Genomic DNA, 18,581 nt, shown 5'->3' with positions numbered 1-18,581 from the left:
TCACTCGCAGCCAAACCAGCTGTTGCTGTTCTTAATTCCAAGAAACTTTTTGCTCTTGCTGTCAAATTTATACTGCTTTGAGCCGCTGAACAAATACAGGTGTCCTAAAAGAGTAATGAGAAGGGTCAGGTCCCAGCAGCTGAGGTGGCAGGCCAAATGCTGTCCCCCATGACCGATCATATACCAAGTATTTTGGCTGTCAGCAAAAGTGCAAGAACTATAGCAAATGGTGCCTTTTATTGCTGCATCTACCTGGAGCAGCCAGCACCAGTCATTAAAAAATGATCCAGCTTTATGGGAAACCACAAACTCCTGGAGCATCAGAAGGAAGCATGGAGCCTTCCTGGAGCAGTGAGAAGACACTGAGTACAGAGGTAGGGTGACAGTGGAGGCGGGAGGGGTGGGGGAGGGTGGAGCTGATCTGGGAAGAGGGCAGGTTCAGTGGCAGGGGCAGCCCCTGTATTCTAACCCCTGTCCCAGACATGAACCCACAGTGTGGCTATTTAGCTATTTTGTGCAGGCACCCCATCCCGCACCATGGAGGCTTCCCCCAGTGAAGGAACAATTGTCCCTTACCCAGAGTACAGCTCTGCAACTGTCCCCCTACAGGATGCAGCAGTAACCATTTTAGCACTGCTGAATCGGGAGGAGGAAGGGTGAAAAGGATTAGGCTCTCCATTGTATCTTGTTCCTGCCTGTACAAGATGGAGCTCAGGAAAGCATATCATATCTTTGTCCCCAGATTTTTGATCTATTTCTGGGTGCTATACTGAAGCACCAGGGGAAGCCTCTTCCTGTTCATGGATCTCTTGCTTGGACATGTTGTCAATTCAAAAGTTGTTGTCAGATACTTCATCCCTTTAGGAACTACAACTATTCAGCCCTCATGACAAAGGACTGCTTAAAGCATGAAAGCTCAAGCAGATCATCTTCTGCTCACCATCAAGCTGGAGGGCAGCGTCCACCTTTGAGCCAGCTTCAGGGAAGTCAGCTGCTATCTTTCTTGGATAGCCCTTCTCCATGGAACTTGTGGTTTCATCATATCTGAGAAATAAACGGGTTGACAATTAACACGAGAAGATTTTTTTGTTGACCTGCTGAGCTTCACTTTTTGATGCCAGCAGAAGCAGCTGAACTGAATCACTTTAGGCGTGAACCTATATTTGGAGGCATTCTGCATGAATGTTGACTGTAAGGCCAATCTGTGAATCCAGGTTTTTCAGACCAAATATTGGAATCACCTTCATTTGATAAGACAGTGCCACCCACATCCCATGCATCATGCTTCCTCGAGCACTCTTTGGTTCCTCAAGGGAAGACTGAGATACACCAATGGGAGCCTGTCCTGATAGTCATTGCTCTATCCCAATAGGACTGTGGGGGGGGGGGATAGATTTACTGCCTTTAGGGTAAAGGGAATTATTTGTAGTAAAGCCTTCCTTCCATGCCTTCCCTCTTGTCTGGATTGAGTCCATCAGCCTAGGCATAACTTCAGGAGACATGAGGGCTACAAAAGTCACAATGGCGGAAATGCACATGCTGTCTAAGCCAGGCCAGCTTCAAACCAAATACAGACAAGGCTGAAGGGTTCCTCTTCACTGATGTGAGCTGTTAATAGAGGAGGAATTTCATACTCAATAAGGAATATACATTTTCCTACAAGAACGTTCAAGGGGCTAATTCAGGTTCATTGAAGGTCTGAGTGGCCGTTTGTGCCCTGCTTTTGCTCTTTTGCCCGCCCCTTTTCTGACTTTATCCTGCACTTTTTTTGTGCATATTCTGAAAAAAATAACCCCAAGGAGTTCACTGATGTCTACTCTCAGGTCAGTGCGCAAAGCACTATAGTAGCGATTTTCAACTTTTCCATTTCATGGCACACTGACAAAGTACTAAAATGGTCAAGGAACACCAGCTGTTTTTTTTACCATTGACAAGGCACACCATGCTGTTTGTGGGGGGCTCACATCCCCCAATGGCCTACTAACAAACGACTCTCCCCCAAACTCCCACGGCACACCTGCAGACCATCCATGCCACAACAGTGTGCCACGGCACACTGGTTGAAAATGGCTGCACTATAGCATAAGGCTCAGAGCAATGGTCTGACCAGGGAACACTCCAGAAAAATCAGTGTAATTTCCTCAGTTGTGATTATTAGCATCATAAGGATTTCTAGAAGTGCTTGAGACATTGTAAGTGCTGCACAGAAAGAGACCACTCACATCTCTGCGCAGAGACTCACAAATATATGACACTTGATAGAGGATGTGACTTGGAGGCAAAGGGTCTCTGAAATACCTGGCACTTAAGAACAGTTGGTCACATTCTTACTAATAGGATAAAACTGTCTGTGATGCTGCAAAACCTGCAACTGACTTGGGGACCTAGTGTGAACATGCATGGTACTCAACAAAAAGGAATGCACTGCCATTACAAAGAAGTCAACATTTATAAAGGAGTTCTCAAGATTGTCCAGTGCTGACCTCCAGTACTTATCACCAGAAAAGAAGTACGTCTTCTTGGTTCTTTCATCATGAACAGCTGCGTCAATGTTCCGAACTGCTTTTGGGAAGCCCAGGCTGTGGATCTTCTTTGGGAAACCTGGCTTGATAACATTCCCCTTGGAAGCCCAGTATTTGTGTCCTGGGGGGAAAAAGCATTTAGGAGACTGAAAGGCATTTGCATAGAATTTTAGAAGCTAGAATCAAAAGCACAGGGGTCTCTGTATTTCAGAGTGGAACTACAATAGACTCCAGTTTTTCTTAGAGGCACTACTCTTCTTCCAAGCAGTGAGAATTGGGAAAGACTTGATCTGTGAGATGTCGGCCTTGAAGGGCAGATGTGATGGGTATCACCTTTACCTGGTGATTGGTTAGCAATTTTTAAGATAAGCCTTATTGGCCTGAGAACTGAAGGGCAAGCAGTAACATAGGCTGCACCCACTCACTCAATTCTGGGTTTGGAACTGGTGCTGCCCCTTTTGCTCCAGATGGATAGCCACAAGGAATGGCATTGAGCCCCTATCTACCCTGCTAAATACTGGAATACTTTGAAATATCTCTCAGGTTATTTTTCACCATATGTGATTTCCAAATGTGTGTAGTGAAACCACTAAAGGTGAATCACAAATTTGCTCCATTGTAGCTGAGCTTCCCTGAATTTGCATGGAGGCGCTTTCTTGGGAATATGTCAGGACTCATGCCTTTGGCCTCTTGCACAACTTCAACAGTAGTCCACTCAATAGTGGTCCACTCTTCCTCCCTCCCTCCAGACTCAGAACTTGTATTGAATTCAGGTGGAAGAGAAATGCTGATGGCTTGGAATGGTTACCTTTGAAAAGATAGACTGTATCTTTCTCTTTGGCTTCATAAGCTGCATCAATGCCTTCCCTCAAATCTGGCCAGTATTGTCCAATATAACCCTTCATGATATCTTTTCTCCTAGTAGTCTTCCGCCAGATCGAGCTAAGGGGAAAAGAGACAGCAAGAATATTGAGCTTGAGCCAGATCAAAATACCTGCCAGCAAGGTCCTGTGTGTGTCATGGTTAAATGCAATGCAGTGGCTGGAGCTGATGCAGCAAACCTTAACTGAAGCCCAGTTTCCAAAATCATAGGTCAAACGGACTTAGGAAAAAGACTTGTTTACTAGTAGGATGATACTAGTGGCCAAAACAATCGAGTTACCTATGATGCTGCTCAATCATTGATGGATGGAATTTTTCAAACCAGAGCAAAGACTGTACTGCAGAAGAGGGGCCAGGCAGTGGGCTGTGTTCCAGGTGACTGTGTTGCTTCCCCTATTTTTCCTTGCTTCTTTCAAATCTCCCTTTCCTCTGCAAGGCCCTCTTGAGGGGAGGGGGCTGCTGTGCTGCCAATGAGAACTGGCCTAGAAACTGCTGAGTTTGGGGTCTCCTCCCACCCATATAAAGCTTTGTTTTATTTACATCCTTGCCCTCAGTAGTGTCATGAGTTGAAAGGCAAGAAACAAAGCCCTGTGGAACACTGACTCATTGACTGCTAGGAAATATACTTCACTAGTATCAAAAACATAGAAAGTGGGAGAGTAATTAATGGTGTTATGTACAATCTTGCCCTGCTTTGATTTGATTGAGCTTTTTATTGTTTAAGGTAGGATTAGAAAGATGTGTTCAGAAAAACTGTGCATCCTCCCAACACAAGCACACACTCTTAAGATTAGCAGTGAAAGTGGGGGAAGTATTTGGTGGAGCCAACACATGGCCCCAAAACAATGAAGCATTGTTCATGGGGAATGTCATGACTTAATTCTTTCATTCCCCATTGTTTTTACCCTCATTGCCCTCACAAATGACTTTCCATATGAGTGCCCATGTTTTTTTTCCCCATGGCTGAACATGTGCCAATGTGGGGAAGAAGAAAACATTCAGTGAAGGAAAATGATGAGCTGTGAAGAGGTCAAAGAATTTGTTCCTAATATACCTGTTTTTAAAGAACAGGGTATCCCCTCGGAGAGTGCAGACAGCATCAAAAGTCTGCTGTGGGTCACACAGGTCTGAGAATGGTGACAGCAACCGTGTGTCTGGTGCACTGCTTGGTGGACCTTAGAAAAAAGCATGAATAGAATTAATTGAAGGATACTCATAATTTGGAAAGATGCAGTTCACTGGAACTGCAGGAGACTAAAGTCAATGGTAGAATGCAAAGTTAAGATCAAAATAAATCCAGAAAGTCATGTCAGGCAGTATTAGATCCCTTAAACTCACCCTAATGTGTGAGAACCTCTTCCTTCTCTCCCCTATGGCATCCTTCCAGCCACTTACTTTTATTGGCAGGTTTGACTTGGGTTGCCAAGCAGCATGCTAGTGGACAACCTTATTGTCCAGAAGGGGAAGTTAAGAAGAGAGAAATGTCCACCATCTACACAAGATGTTCCTCTACCTTTGTCCACACTTGGCTGACCTTGGTCTGTGGATAGCTGTATAATTGGCTGGTACCACTGAAGCAAAGAAAGGAAGAAGGACCCTTGCAAGATGCATTCTGGTCCCCCATTCTTCCCCTGTTTTTATGGGCCATCATGTTTACTCTCCGGGGACAGAAGAATCTGGAGAGCGGACAAGCAACTGAAATGAGGCAGCAACTGCTGCTATGCAAACATTCAAGCAGGGGTGCTTCAGGGTTCATCTGGAATCAAGAAACCTTTACTGGCATATTTAAAATACAAACAGCGTAAAACAAAAAATTGGATGGAGGGAATACATGAATCAAATGGTTCATCTCTAACCATGACCATCCAGACCTTGTTACATAAACTCAGCCATTTGTGACCATCATAGAAATACATCTCTTGATAATCATATTTATATATTTAGCACCACCCCAGGAAGCTCTTCATTTTTCCCATTAAGTATGTAGGCAATTTTATTCTGGTCATTCTGACCCAAGAAAACGGCCAAGATTGGCAAACTGGAATCAATCTACACATTCAGCTGGCTGTCTTTGCTTACCATAAAGCGACTGGATGCTTTCAATGTCATCTTGGTGAAGCCTGAACTTACTGAGCTTTGTAGGCTGGTAGGTTGGAAACATCAGAGCGTCACGAACATCAGAATGGTCGAGACCCAGTGAGTGACCAAACTCATGGGCAGCAACAATAAAAAGGTTGGTTCCTGGAAAGACAACCAAAGCCATTTACAAAATGCTACTTATTGTTCTACTGTACAAGAAGTTCTTCTCCTGAAGCCTTTTCATGTGGGTTTATATGAGTCTTCTTGTAGCCTTGGTAACATTCACCTTGAATGAAGAAAGGCTTTTTGGCCTGAATTTTTCTTTTTCCTTCATAAGTTCCAACAAAGAACTTCATAAGTTTTTTTCCTTCATAAGTTCCAACAAAGAATAGAGCAGCTATGACTGAAAGACAGGTATTGGCCCACACATTGTGCTACACATGAGACCCTTAGTTTGCTCTTGAACAAGAGACAAAGGTCTCTGAGGATTCATTCACCGTCTATCTGCTACTAGGTGGCAAATTACATTGGCTTTACATGAAGATTAATGTTCCTCATGAAAGGTCTGGGAAACTGTTGCCAAGATGTCAGGCTTTCAGACGACACGCTGACCATACGTCTCGTCACTCATCCCACTCAGTTTGCACATGATAGCAGCAATGGACTTGTCAATTTCTACCTGATGTCCTTGCTGAGAGACCTCACTGCCTTTCTGCCTGACAGTTGGTATCTGGTCTCTACCATATGAGTATCTCTGTGGGAGTATTACACCAGTTTGCCTACTGAACCAAACCCAACGTTGTGAGACATATAGTACATAGTATAGACCATGCAAAGTTTCAAAATAAAATGATCTTTTCTTAATTTTCATAATCCTTATGCAAAAATATGACCAATATTAGAGCTGTACATTTGTATGTGCAAAAAACTTGGCATTGAAAGAGACATTCCCACTTCCTTTGTGTTATATGCTTAAGTTTTGTAGCTGAACTAACAAGCTACCATATATGTATAGCAGCTCACCTGAATTTTAGTAAATGTCCTCTATTTCCTTCCTTCCTATAGGGGATTCCAGTATACAGGGGGATTGTCAATCATATGGCAGGCCACCAGTTGTTTTTTTCCATATCCAGCTTGGTGAGTAGCAGGTTGACCAGCCTCTGCTCTCACCCCTATTCGATATCACTACACTTACTAGAACACTGACCAAAGACATTGCATTCATTGATTTTAATGAAAATACTATGAAACTGGAATGGAGCATTTAGAAGGAAATGTCAGGCTTTTTTTTTTTTCCTATAACAAACATTAATGGAGAATCCCCTATATAGTATTGTTTAATACCCTGAGACCTGCATGTACTTGCAACCCAATATTTTGCTGCATGTGTCATTAAGACCACCTAAAAAACATTACAAACAAAAGTGTAATGTAATGTAGGAATAAAAAGTATGAAATACCTTTCAAATTCTTTGACCAAGTTTCATCCTCATCAAAATGAGCATCTCCACTGAAACCGTGATTGCCAGGTACAAAGGCATGAGCCAGCACACCACCAGGTCCATCAAAAGGATGAAAGTCACCATGGTCTTAAAAAGTAAAATAATACAGTAAATTTCTGTATGAGAGACTCCACTAGCCAGAACCCCAGGTGTATCTACTGATATTTATTTTCATGTGTGCACTTACATCCGGCACCAAAAGAGATCAGTATATCTGCGGAGTCATCGTCCACTCTGGTGAAAGTCAGAGGGGTCACCTCACTCCACACTTTCCAAGCCTTCTCAATTGCCTTATCAACATCTGCTCGATCCATATCTCGTGTGTAGCTTTGAATGCTGTAAAATACACAGAAATGAATGAAATGATCTTTAAAGCTGTGATACTTCTGGCTTCACCAAGTTCACATCCTACCAATAAGAGTAATCAATCGTTCTATTTGGCTGCTAAGAAACCTGTGTACATCTGCCATGAAACAGGTGTTCCTAGCTGCATTCAGATGGGTCAGTAAGTAGCTTTGTTGGGCTTGTGCAGCCAGGATAAGGACCAATGCACTGCCTAGACCAGGGGTGCCCAAACCCCGGTCCTGGGGCCATTTGCAGCCCTTGAGGACTCCCAATCTAGCCCTCAGGGAGCCCCCAGTCTCCAATGAGCCTCCGGAGACTTGCTGGAGCCCATGCCGGCCTGATGCAACCGCTCTCAGCGTGACAGCCAAGAGTTTGACCTCTCATGTGAGCTGTGGGAAGAGGGCTCCTCCACTGCTTGCTGTTTCACATCTGTGATGCAGCAGTGGCAGCAAAGGAAAGGCTGGCCTTGCTTTGTGCAAGGCCTTTTATAGGCCTTGAGCTATTGCAAGACCTTCATTCATTCACATGTTCCACCTCTAATATATTCATGTATGTAAATTTATTCAAATCTGAAATGTAAATTAATTCTTTTTTTCCCGGCCCCCGACACAGTGTGAGAGAGATAATGTGGCCCTTCTGCCAAAAAGTTTGGACACCCCTGGCCTAGACCAGAGGTTCTCAAACTTTTAGCACCGGGACACAGGGCCTTTGAGAGGAATTTTATCAGGTGGTACAAAGTTTCTTTGGGGGCGCTTTGCAAAGGGGGAGGGGTGAAACAGAGTAGGGATGGCAAAGCAGAATGGGGGCAGGGAGAGGCAAAACAGGGTGGGGCAAAGGGTAGAGACAGCTGGAAAAGTCTTTGGAGCCCAGATTTACCCACCCATGTGGCATTGGCAGCTAGATACAGTAATATGGAAAACCAAACCGTCAGGGCCTCTCCCAGATGCCCTGACCCCCGACTTACCCTGGAGCAGGCACCCCATGCCCAGGGTGAGGAGGCTTCCCTGCCCTTGAGGGGGGCAAAGCAGGTTGGCTCACCCCAACCAGCCAGAGGGGGCTGGCAGGGCAAACAAGGAACATTGCAGGAAACAAGCCAGGCACAGGAAAGGCCTTTTCTGCCCCACCTGGAGGAAGGGGCGGGGCCAAAGGGGGCGGGCTTGCTCCATAAAACAGGGAGGCCAGGGATGAGAGGCAGTCAGTGTGAAGCAGGGAGCTGTGAGGTAAACAGCTCCTAGGCCAGGTTTGGTAGCTCTGCTAGGGAGGAGGACAAGGGTGCTGGAATCCCTCCCCCCTTTAGCCTATCTGAGGCCTCCCTGGGGGTGGAACAAGCCTGCTCCAGGCCCCTCGAGGGCAGGGACCCTACACAAATGTACTCCTAATTCTCTCTAAAATCTCTGAAGTACAGAAAATCATGCAGAAAATATGCATCGTCATATTTAGGTTTGCACTAGAATGGAAAGTGTCCTGTGCGTACCAAAACTTGCTTCTGCAGCAACTGTAGCCCCGCAGCTGTGTCCCTGAACTCCTATACACTCCTTCATGGTAAGCAGATCCACAAGCCAAAGAGCTACTGCAGCAGTATAGCTTCCTCCCAGACTTGACACTGTGTTATGGAGTGTCATGTATGCATTCCTTGGCCCAGCATATATAGCTTGCCAGTAGCTGCAGCCACACACTAATTGTAGTGTCCCCAGCATCCCCTGAGGGCAAAAAATCTGATAGGAAAACGTAAGATCCCAGGAAATTTCTGGGCCCTCTTCTTTGGCTCCTGGGCCCCCTTTTTAACCCTGGGCCTGGGTGCAAATTACCCCCTTTACGCCCCTCTCCTAGGCCCTGCTAGGACCCACTTTTTAGAATGAGAATCTGCCAGGACCCACCGGAAGTGATGTCATGACCAGAAGTGACATCACCAAGCAGGAAAATTTTTAACAATCCTAGGCTGCAATCCTATCCACACTTACCCAAGAGTAAGTTCCATTGACTATCATTGTTAATATACATAGTAGCCTGTTAAAAGTACAGATCTGTAACATTTCCCCAAATGCAGTCACATACCAGGGTTGCATCAAATCTATTAAAAATAAAACATTGAAATGAATGGGGACCCACCTGAAATTGGCTTGAGACCCACCTAGTGGGTCCTGACCCACAGTTTGAGAAACATTGACCTAGACTCTCATTTCTATTATTCTACTGTTCCCAGAGAAGGGACAGAGGCCCAATTCATTTTTGTAATTTTTCTACTATTTTATCTGACAGGACTTTCTGGGAATGCTGTGGTATTTTGTTAGTTTATCTCAAATATTTCTATCCCTATCTTCTGTTAATATCTTCAAGGCTTCAGTCATCTGAGTGCTGCAGGAACAAGAATCGCTAAGTGGCATCTTCAACTCAAGAAAGTATATTATCTTCTTACCTGTATGTGAGGGCTTTCTTTGTCCACTTCGGAGAAACCTCAAAAGCGCTTAATTTCCCTACATCAGGAACCCCACACCTGGGCTTCCTCATGACTTCCAAAGTGTTTGCATCCACCTTGCCAGTCACTTGCAGCCCAAAGAATCTTTGCATTTCTCGTATTTTGGCAGCAGCAATAGCAGTGTCACTCATTTTGCTCCTTAGAGCAGGTGTGTTTTCAGAATCAGGGTAGTAGTTCTCCATGTATTTCTGATGGAAGGAAGGAACAGATACATTTGATCAGTTAAATCTTACATCCTGTTTTCATCTTTTTAGAATGATGTCTTCTGCCTTTACTCTCAGTACAAGACCAGGAGGGAAGACACTCATCTAGTGCACCCATTTTACAGATAGAGGAACTGAAACCTACAGAGAGCAACTTGCCCTAAGAAAACCAGCAGAGGCTGGAACCCAAGTTTCTCCAGTTACATCTATGCACAGGCTCACACTGATTGTCAGTTTACAAACACATTTAATAAACTATTCCTGGCCAATCTGTTGCTTGGGTTCTGTTTCTTCTCAGCTTACACCTTTCAACCATTGACCATTACCTTGGCAAATGCCATGTCCTTATCTGAGATGAGTCCATCTGTGCCGATGGGCAGAGCATACCCAAGTGCTCCACAGAGCGCGATCACAAGTAGCAGGCTCTTCATTTTTTGCGCTCACGTCTGTGCTTCGAGTTCCTGGTCTCGTCAGCTTCGGTCTCTTCAGCCTCTTCGATCGATCTGACTCTATCCTCCAAGCATCCCTCTATATATAGTCCATGGTTGTTTAATGAACGCAACAGAGCCATGACTCTTACTTGTATAACTTCCTCTAGCTGGCTATAACTTCCTGTGATTTTCTCTAACAGAAGATGCACTCTTCCAAAGAATGACATGCAACACCGGTTTCTAGGCCTAATTTTGCAATCCTTGTTAGCGTAGTTGGGCTTGACCAAATGGTTTTTTTAAAAATAAATGGAAATCTGTTATCTTCCTAGAAGTTTGCGGATGATGCTTTGATGTCCTTCACTCCACACTGTGAAGTACATAATAGGCCTATCCTTGCCACCTTCAGACATAATTTTGGCTTTTAGTAGAGATTTGGCCATTCAGATTTTTTTTCTTTTTTAAAATTTGACTGGCTTTCTTTCATTTATGGATTGAAATTTTAAAATGAAAAGAACGATAGAAATAACATAGCATAATAGTGCTATCAATATCTATATGATAACGATAAATTAATGTAAAGAACAGGGTAAGTACTGGAATATTTCTGTTAAGGTCCATTTAGATATGATTTTAGAATGATCAATATTAATATTTACTGATAATTTTGTCTGGAATACAGGAGGAAATGTAGAATATTCTCTTTAACCTTCAATCTTTATCCTTCAATCTTCAGACTAACCAAGCAGCTTGGTTAAACTGGCTGGTAAAGACTGACATTTGCCATGTCCCATATTATCCCTGCTAATTGGGTAAGAGGCACTTTTTCAAGTGGGTGCTCCTTTTTTTTTTTAGCAGGGGGAGAGTAACTGGCCCACCTCACCCCAGCACTGTCTGTTCTAGTGGCTGTCTGCTGGTATTCATTTGCATCTTTTTAGATTGTGAACCCTTTTGGGACAGGGAGCCATTTAGTTATTTGATTTTTCTCTGTAAACCGCTTTGTGAACTTTTAGTTGAAAAGCGGTATATAAATACTGTTGTTAATAATAATAATAATAATAATTTTCAGAGTAAGCATCTCAGTTCACAAGCAATATTCCTGCTGAGGGGCCTGTGCCACTGTATGGACCCCTTCCCTGGCCACGCAGCAGCTTCTTCTCATTTCCAGATGCACCAGGATGACATCTTACAGGGAATGTCCACCACTACCTAACACAAAACACCAGGTGCCTTCAATAAATGACCTGAGTTCAATTTAAATTTCCATATTTAATAGAAAATGTGAGCTCTCACCAATAGTGGTTGGGGAGATGTCCCAATAGTGGTTGCTGTGAGTGGGCAAAATAGGGCCCAGCCCTGTCCTTGGCCAGACTACAGGGTGCAGAACCACTGACACAGCCTCCTCTGTATCTCTCTGGAAGTGGTGTATCCTGAGTGTGGTGAGTGGGGATATCTGCCCCAGGCACCAATTGAAGGGGGGGGGTGCACAGACCTACAGTGGCAGTGAGCAGTAGCTACAATGCCCTCCCCCCCGTGGTGCTCCGGGTGTTTCCCGGGCTATCTGTGGGGGAAGGGGTGTATACTTGCTGCTTAAAGTTGAAATCCACCAGTGTACCATGTGGATGGGATTGGGCCATTAACATACCTTTTTTACATATTCCTGAATGATCTGTTATTACCAGTATTAACAGAATTCTCAGTTTTTCACAAAATTTATCCAGGCAAGCATGAAATATTTGATGGGGGATGTCTTTATTTTGGGAATTTTTTTTTGGCCTTAAGCTAAATTTGATAGTTGCAGATTTTCCATTTGTCCTGCCTCACATATCACAATATGGATAAAGGGATGAGACACAGTGAAGAAAATCTGTGATGTTGCTGAAAGAATAGACTATTAAGAGAATGTTACGAAAACACTTATTGAGAGAGATGATAGATTTTGAAGCTGAAGTCTCTAAATGTGAGAATTGGAAAGCTAAGTGCCAATGGAAAGGTTGCCAACTTGGACCCAGTAAACTATATACCTGTCTAGAGCCTCTCCAAGAATACTTCCATTATCTTCCTTTGTGGGAATAATTCCTTCCCTTCCCCCCCCCCATGTGCAATAAGGTCTTTCGGACAGTCCAATCCTAACCTGCCCTAGAGCAGGCAGGTCAGCAGGGTTGCAGCCAGTTGCGGCTAAGCCCAGGGCAAGGGAAATCGCTTTCCCTTACTCCGGGTAAAGTGGCAGCAGCCCCAATGGGGCAACTTGGATCTGCACCACCTAAAGAGCAGGGCTGTCCGGGAAAGGGGCTAGGATCCGGCATTTGTGCCAGGTCCTTGCCCTGCCCCCCCCCCCAAGTTAACTGAGCTTGGCCTGCATGGGCTTACCTTTTAGGCCAGCCAAGCAGGGCTCACGCCGGCCTCCCTTCTCCAGAGATGGTACGAAAGTGCTTTACGGCACATTCACAACCATCATGGGCTGGTGCAAGGGACTTGGTTTGGTCTAGGGCACGCTCTAAAAGACACACACAGTGCCCTAAAAGACACACACAACCCTATTCATATTTTCATCACCAATTTAGCCCCAAAGTAAGGAAAGAAATGTTCCCTTACCTTGAGGAGACCTCCATGACTGTCCCCCAACCCCGCTGCAGGTTCATGCCCTGTTGACAAGGCTGCATCAGCTTTGGAAGGTTGGATAGAATTGGGTCTGAGCTTGTAACAGCTTAATCTTTTCAAAATTCTCCCCCTCCCCTCATTGATGCAGCTGTGCCACCGAAGAGCATGCTGCATCCTTGGGGGGGGGGGGAGACATGGAAGTCTCCTTCAGGTAAGAGAACATTTTTTTCCCTTGCCGTGGGGTAATCCTCCACTGCCCTGATGGGTCTACTCAGACCTGCACTAGGAATTTTGTTGGTTCAAGTCCGAATGAACCCGGGTAGCTGGATTATACCAGAAAGGGGTTCTGAGCTCCATTATCTTGAGTCCTTATTTCATGCATGTGTAAGCAACCAAAGAATTGGAATGATGTCAAAGGACAATTGAAAACTGAGTCACATGCATTATATAGTTATAAAGAACTTATGCTCATATTTGGACCCAAATGAAACACACAAAAACCCTTGACTACGTGCCAGGAAACCTTATCTAATATTCATTTCCATTTCCTCTTCCTCTCATTTTCTCACTCCACCCTCCTCACCCTGGTTTTCAAAGAAAATGAAACATACTAAGCTGAGCCAACACCAGAAGCTCTGACTGCTTAAAGTGACTTTTCTTGGTGTTTTTCCCTTTCCCATCATTCCCTGTGGGTTTACTCTCTTCTACACCAACTCTGTGGTTCATGTAACGTTTTTCTGCCATTGGGAACATGTCTGAAGCGGGTTAGGATCTGGTGTGAGCTGACTCGCCCTCATCGCACCCATATACCTTCACATTCCAACCATGTGGCAGTCCCAGTCCTGTCCCAGTCCCAATCTCATCCCTGTTTTTGCCTCTCCACTGGTGGAGTTGCTACATTGACACAGTGTTAGGCTGGCATCTAGAACACACCCATGGGCAGACTTCTGCTCCAGGAGGGCTATCATTGCACCTCTGCAATGTAGAGTAGTGCCACTCTACATTGCAGTGTAGTACCACTGCAGCTGATCGTGCAATGAACTTGCTGGAGCCATGCCATGAATTTCTCCAGGATGGCTAGGAACCGCCCCCCTCTACCTTTTTCCCTCCTCACAACTTGCTCTGGATGGGTAGTACTCCCTCTGAAAGAGCAGGTGCACAGTCTTGGATCAGCAGGTAGCAGCTGCATCCAGGGGACATTTGCCCAGCTTGATGAATATTATCTTTAAAGCATACAAACCAAATCATCTTCAAAACTATACAGCAGAGATTTTCAACCTTTTTCATCTCACGGCACACTGAGAAGGCACTAAAATTGTCAAGACACACCATCCGTTTTTTGACAATTGACAAAGCACACCGCACTGCTGTCAAAGGCTCATATCCCCCAATGACCCTACTAATAAGTGACCCTCACCCAAACTCCTGTGGCACTCCTGTGGATCATTCACATCACACTGGTTGAAAATCGCTGCTATACAGCATGGTACCAGGATATCTAAAAGACCACCTTCTCATAATCCTGCCATAATCCTCATAATCCTTCTCCTCATAAACCTGTCCTTCAGGCTGTCAGGTAGCATCCTGCTTAGGCTACCACCCCTAACTGGATGGTAACAAGATGCAGGGCCTTCTGTGTTGTGGCACCATGTCAATGGAATGAGCTCCTAGAAGGTTTCAAGACAGGCTCCTCTGTGGTTTCCAGCAGCATTTTAAAAACACATCCAGTTTGCTTAACCTTTGATTCCTTGACTGGCCCTTTTTAGTAATTGTTTATGGGTTTTATTTAACCCCTGCTAATTGGGTAAGAGGCACTTTTTCAAGTGGGTGCTCCTTTTTTTAGCAGGAGGAGAGTAACTGGCCCACTTCACCCCAGCAGTGTCTGTTCTGGTGGCTGTCTGCTGGTATTCCTTGGCATCTTTTTAGATTGTGAGCCCTTTTGGGACAGGGAGCCATTTAGTTATTTGTTTTTTCTCTGTAAACCGCTTTGTGAAATTTTAGTTGAAAAGCGGTCTTGAAGTTGAAAAGCGGTCTTCAAAAAGTTGAATTGGCCTTTTCAGCCACACTAGACGCTGTGCCAGAACCACCTTTCAGAGCGCGATACCATAGTCTTTCGAGACTGAAGGTTGCCAATATACAATATATATATATATATATACAGTTGAAAAGCGGTATATAAATACTGTTAATAATAATGTTAATAATATTTAATGCTGTTTTTATGGTTTTAATCTTATTATAAATTCACTTCTGTGGTACTTCTCTTACTTGGTTTTAAAACACCTGTTATTGTATTGTATTTTATATAGGTCGTTTTGCTGTTTTAAATCAATTTATAATGTGGCATGCCATTCTGAGGTGTCGAAAAGCAGGATCAAACTTTCAAATACATAAGTAAACAAATAAAGAGAGGAAAAAAGACAGGGCAAAATGCTAACGGGGAAAAAGTATAAAAACATAGTAAATTTAACCAAAGAAGAAAATGGAAAAATAAGGTACTTGTAGTTAGAAAGCCATATATAAAGCTTCCAGTTTCACAGAGAGGCAGTTTGTTTGCATAAGAACATAACATAAGAACAGCCCCACTGGATCAGGCCATAGGCCCATCTAGTCCAGCTTCCTGTATCTCTCAGCGGCCCACCAAATGCCCCAGGGAGCACACCAGATAATAAGAGACCTGCATCCTGGTGCCCTCTCTTGCATCTGGCATTCTGACACAGCCCATTTCTAAAATCAGGAGGTTGCACATACACATCATGGCTTGTAACCCGTAATGGATTTTTCCTCCAGAAACTTGTCCAATCCCCTTTTAAAGGCATCCAGGTCAGATGCCGTCACCACACCTTGTGGCAAGGAATTTCACAGACTGACCACACGCTAAGTAAAGAAATATTTTACTGCTCACCCCTGTCTCCAGGTCATTTATGAAGAGGTTGAAAAGCACCAGTCCCAGGACAGATCCTTGGGGCACATCGCTTTTCACCTCTCTCCATTGTGAAAATTGCCCATTGACACCCACTCTCTGTTTCCTGGTCTTCAACCAGTTCTCAATCCAGGAGAGGACCTGCCCTCTAATTCCCTGACTGTGGAGTTTTTTCAGTAGCCTTTGGTGAGGGACCGTGTCAAACGCCTTCTGAAAGTCCAGATATATAATGTCCACGGGTTCTCCCGCATCCACATGCCTGTTGACCTTTTCAAAGAATTCTATAAGGTTCATGAGGCAAGTCTTACCCTTACAGAAGCCATGCTGATTCTCCCTCAGCAAGGCCTGTTCGTCTATGTGTTTTGAGATTCTATCTTTGATGAGGCATTCCACCATCTTACCCGGTATAGATGTTAGGCTGACCGGCCTATAGTTTCCCGGATCCCCCCTCTTTCCCTTTTTAAAGATCGGTGTGACATTTGCTATCCTCCAAACTTCTGGCATAGTGGCCATTTTGAGGGACAAGTTGCATATTTTAGTCAAGAGATCAGCAACTTCATTCTTCAATTCCTTAATAACTCTTGGGTGGATACCATCAGGGCCCGGTGACTTATTGATCTTTAATTTATCAATGAGGTCTGAAACATCTTCTCTTTCAACCTCTATCTGACTTAATTCCTTGGTCAGCAGGGGCTGTTGAAGTTAGAAAAGAAATTTTATGAACTTAAGCAAGAGGAAATGAAAGCTAGAAATGTGAGTGCCACAACTGAAATTCTGTGATGGGAAAAAGTGGTGTTTTACACTAAAGAAAAAATAGCCAGCTGTTTAGAAAAGTCATACAACTGAGGTTAGTGAAAAGACAAAACATTTGTATGAAAAGGCATAAAGGAGCACGCACCCACGCACATGTTTCCCAAAAGAAGCAAGATATAAAGCAACAGTGAAGAAGAAGAAAAGGCGTTCAATTTAATTTTCATTTCTTGATGCTAGTAAAAGTATGATAAGAACTGACCAAAATGTAACTGGAGAAAAATGTAAAAGAACTCATGAATATTTCTATCATATATAAGATATATCAGAAGGATGCTATCAAATGGAGAAATTCAGGCACAAGAAAAGTTCTGTACTGATCATTGTAGAATGTGCAGCCACAATGAAAAGGTTCATTAACTATTCCTTTAACAGAGAATAGTTAACTTACTATCTAAATAAGTAACTTGCAAAATCTCCTAACATTGGTGACCACTGCCTTTTACAGTGTTACTTGGAGAGAATTCACTAGTGTGTGAACATGCACTTTTCATTGTTTCTTTAGGAGTCAGTTTGAAAAATCCATCCAGACAAGGAGTATATTGGTTTTGAATACAAAGATCTGTGTATAATTATATATCAACTATATATTCTGAAGAACAGTTTGTGCGAGCCTAATCAATGGGTGGTTCTAAAAATATTCTCCTTAATTTATATTTTTAAGAGCACGGGAGTATCCCTCCCACACACAAAAAATATAGGTGCTACGTCTGCAAACTGTTCAGTGGACTCTCATTTGTTAGTAATACGTTAGCATGTACTGCTCATGTTCTTGCCTGTGTTGCAATCTTTGAAAGTTGACCCTTTCTAGGAACACAAGAGCCATGGAAATGAGTAATAGATCCACTTGGAATTTTCCACAACTCGAGGAGTGTTTTAGGCAAATTAGGTGACTAAGCCTTCACATTCAGCATGTTTTATGACATTAGAATTGTTTGCAGCTTCTGAATTCTTTTGACAAGGTGCCTTCTGGGGTAGGCCAGCTCACCCCACACAGCTCACCCCAAAGTCCAGAAAGTGCAACAAATGCCCCATGCCAGCAGCTTTATTTTAACATTATCCCCAGTGTGGTTCATCAGGGATGAAACAAGACATATTTCTTAGCAATTGGATTTCATGGCACCACAAAGTAGAGACTCCAACTTCTTTACACTCCCTATCATGTCTTCCCTAGTTGCTTCTCTCCTTTTTAGTTCTTTCAACCCTCTCTTTCATCTCTCCCTCGACTCTTCCTTTCAATGCCTGCTGGTTCAGTTGCCCCTTCACTTATTGCCTCCCCCAGTCTCCTCACTCTGCTCTGAGTCTCCTTTACTTCTGCTCATTTCCAATCTCCCTGACACCATCCTCCTTGCTGTCCCCATCTTGATCCTTGTTGCTAGCCTCCCATTAAAGACACTCACTGTCTTTAAATCTACACACCAGTCCCAGCCCTGATTCTGCCTGCGCTGGAGGCCCACTGGACTTCCCTATCGCAGTGGCTGCCTGTTGGTGCTTAGCAGTGATGTCGCTACCACCAAGTGATTGTATCAGGGAGACACTGTTTCTCAGCAGTAGGACACTGAGGTGGCTGAGATCTCACAGCCATCCTGAATTCCTTGAAAATGGGTAGGGCAGAAACATACAAGGTGAACAGAGGACACATACTACCTATTATTCAAAGTCCAGGAGCAAAAGAGTTGGGGCAGTTTCCTCTCCTTATCTGCTCATCTTAGAAACATAGAAAAACGACATCATACTGAATCAGACTATTCAGCCATCTAGTTCAGTACCATCATCACTAACTGCCAAGGAATCCAGGATTCAAGGCATA

The 18,581-nt window shown here is 43.9% G+C and overlaps 1 protein-coding gene across 1 annotated transcript; it reads right to left on the bottom strand.

The window, feature by feature from the left end:
• Positions 1-10,440, bottom strand: LOC136643713 (stromelysin-1-like). Its single transcript, XM_066618978.1, has 10 exons — positions 10,336-10,440; positions 9,747-9,994; positions 7,173-7,321; positions 6,944-7,072; positions 5,484-5,645; positions 4,459-4,579; positions 3,331-3,464; positions 2,484-2,643; positions 941-1,044; positions 1-104 (listed from the first exon to the last, which is right to left on the bottom strand). The coding sequence occupies exons 1-10, from the start codon at positions 10,438-10,440 to the stop codon at positions 1-3; spliced, it is 1,416 nt and encodes a 471-aa protein (XP_066475075.1).
• Positions 10,441-18,581: the final 8,141 nt, after the last annotated feature.

Source organism: Tiliqua scincoides, chromosome 3 (genome assembly GCF_035046505.1).
Source record: "Tiliqua scincoides isolate rTilSci1 chromosome 3, rTilSci1.hap2, whole genome shotgun sequence".
NCBI lineage: Eukaryota > Metazoa > Chordata > Lepidosauria > Squamata > Scincidae > Tiliqua > Tiliqua scincoides.
The sequence above is the reverse complement of the archived record's forward strand: the minus strand, read 5'-3'. Positions and strand labels throughout refer to the sequence as shown.

Bases quoted from the DNA above. Each gene is read 5' to 3' on its own strand.
- LOC136643713 (XM_066618978.1), bottom strand. From the start codon at position 10,440: ATGAAGAGCCTGCTACTTGTGATCGCGCTCTGTGGAGCACTTGGGTAT. The intron at 7,322-9,746 runs GTAAGAAGATAA...TGTATTTTACAG, and splicing joins AAGAAAGCCCTCACATACAG to CATTCAAAGCTACACACGAG. The intron at 105-940 runs GTGAGCAGAAGA...TTACTCTTTTAG, and splicing joins CGCTGCCCTCCAGCTTGATG to GACACCTGTATTTGTTCAGC.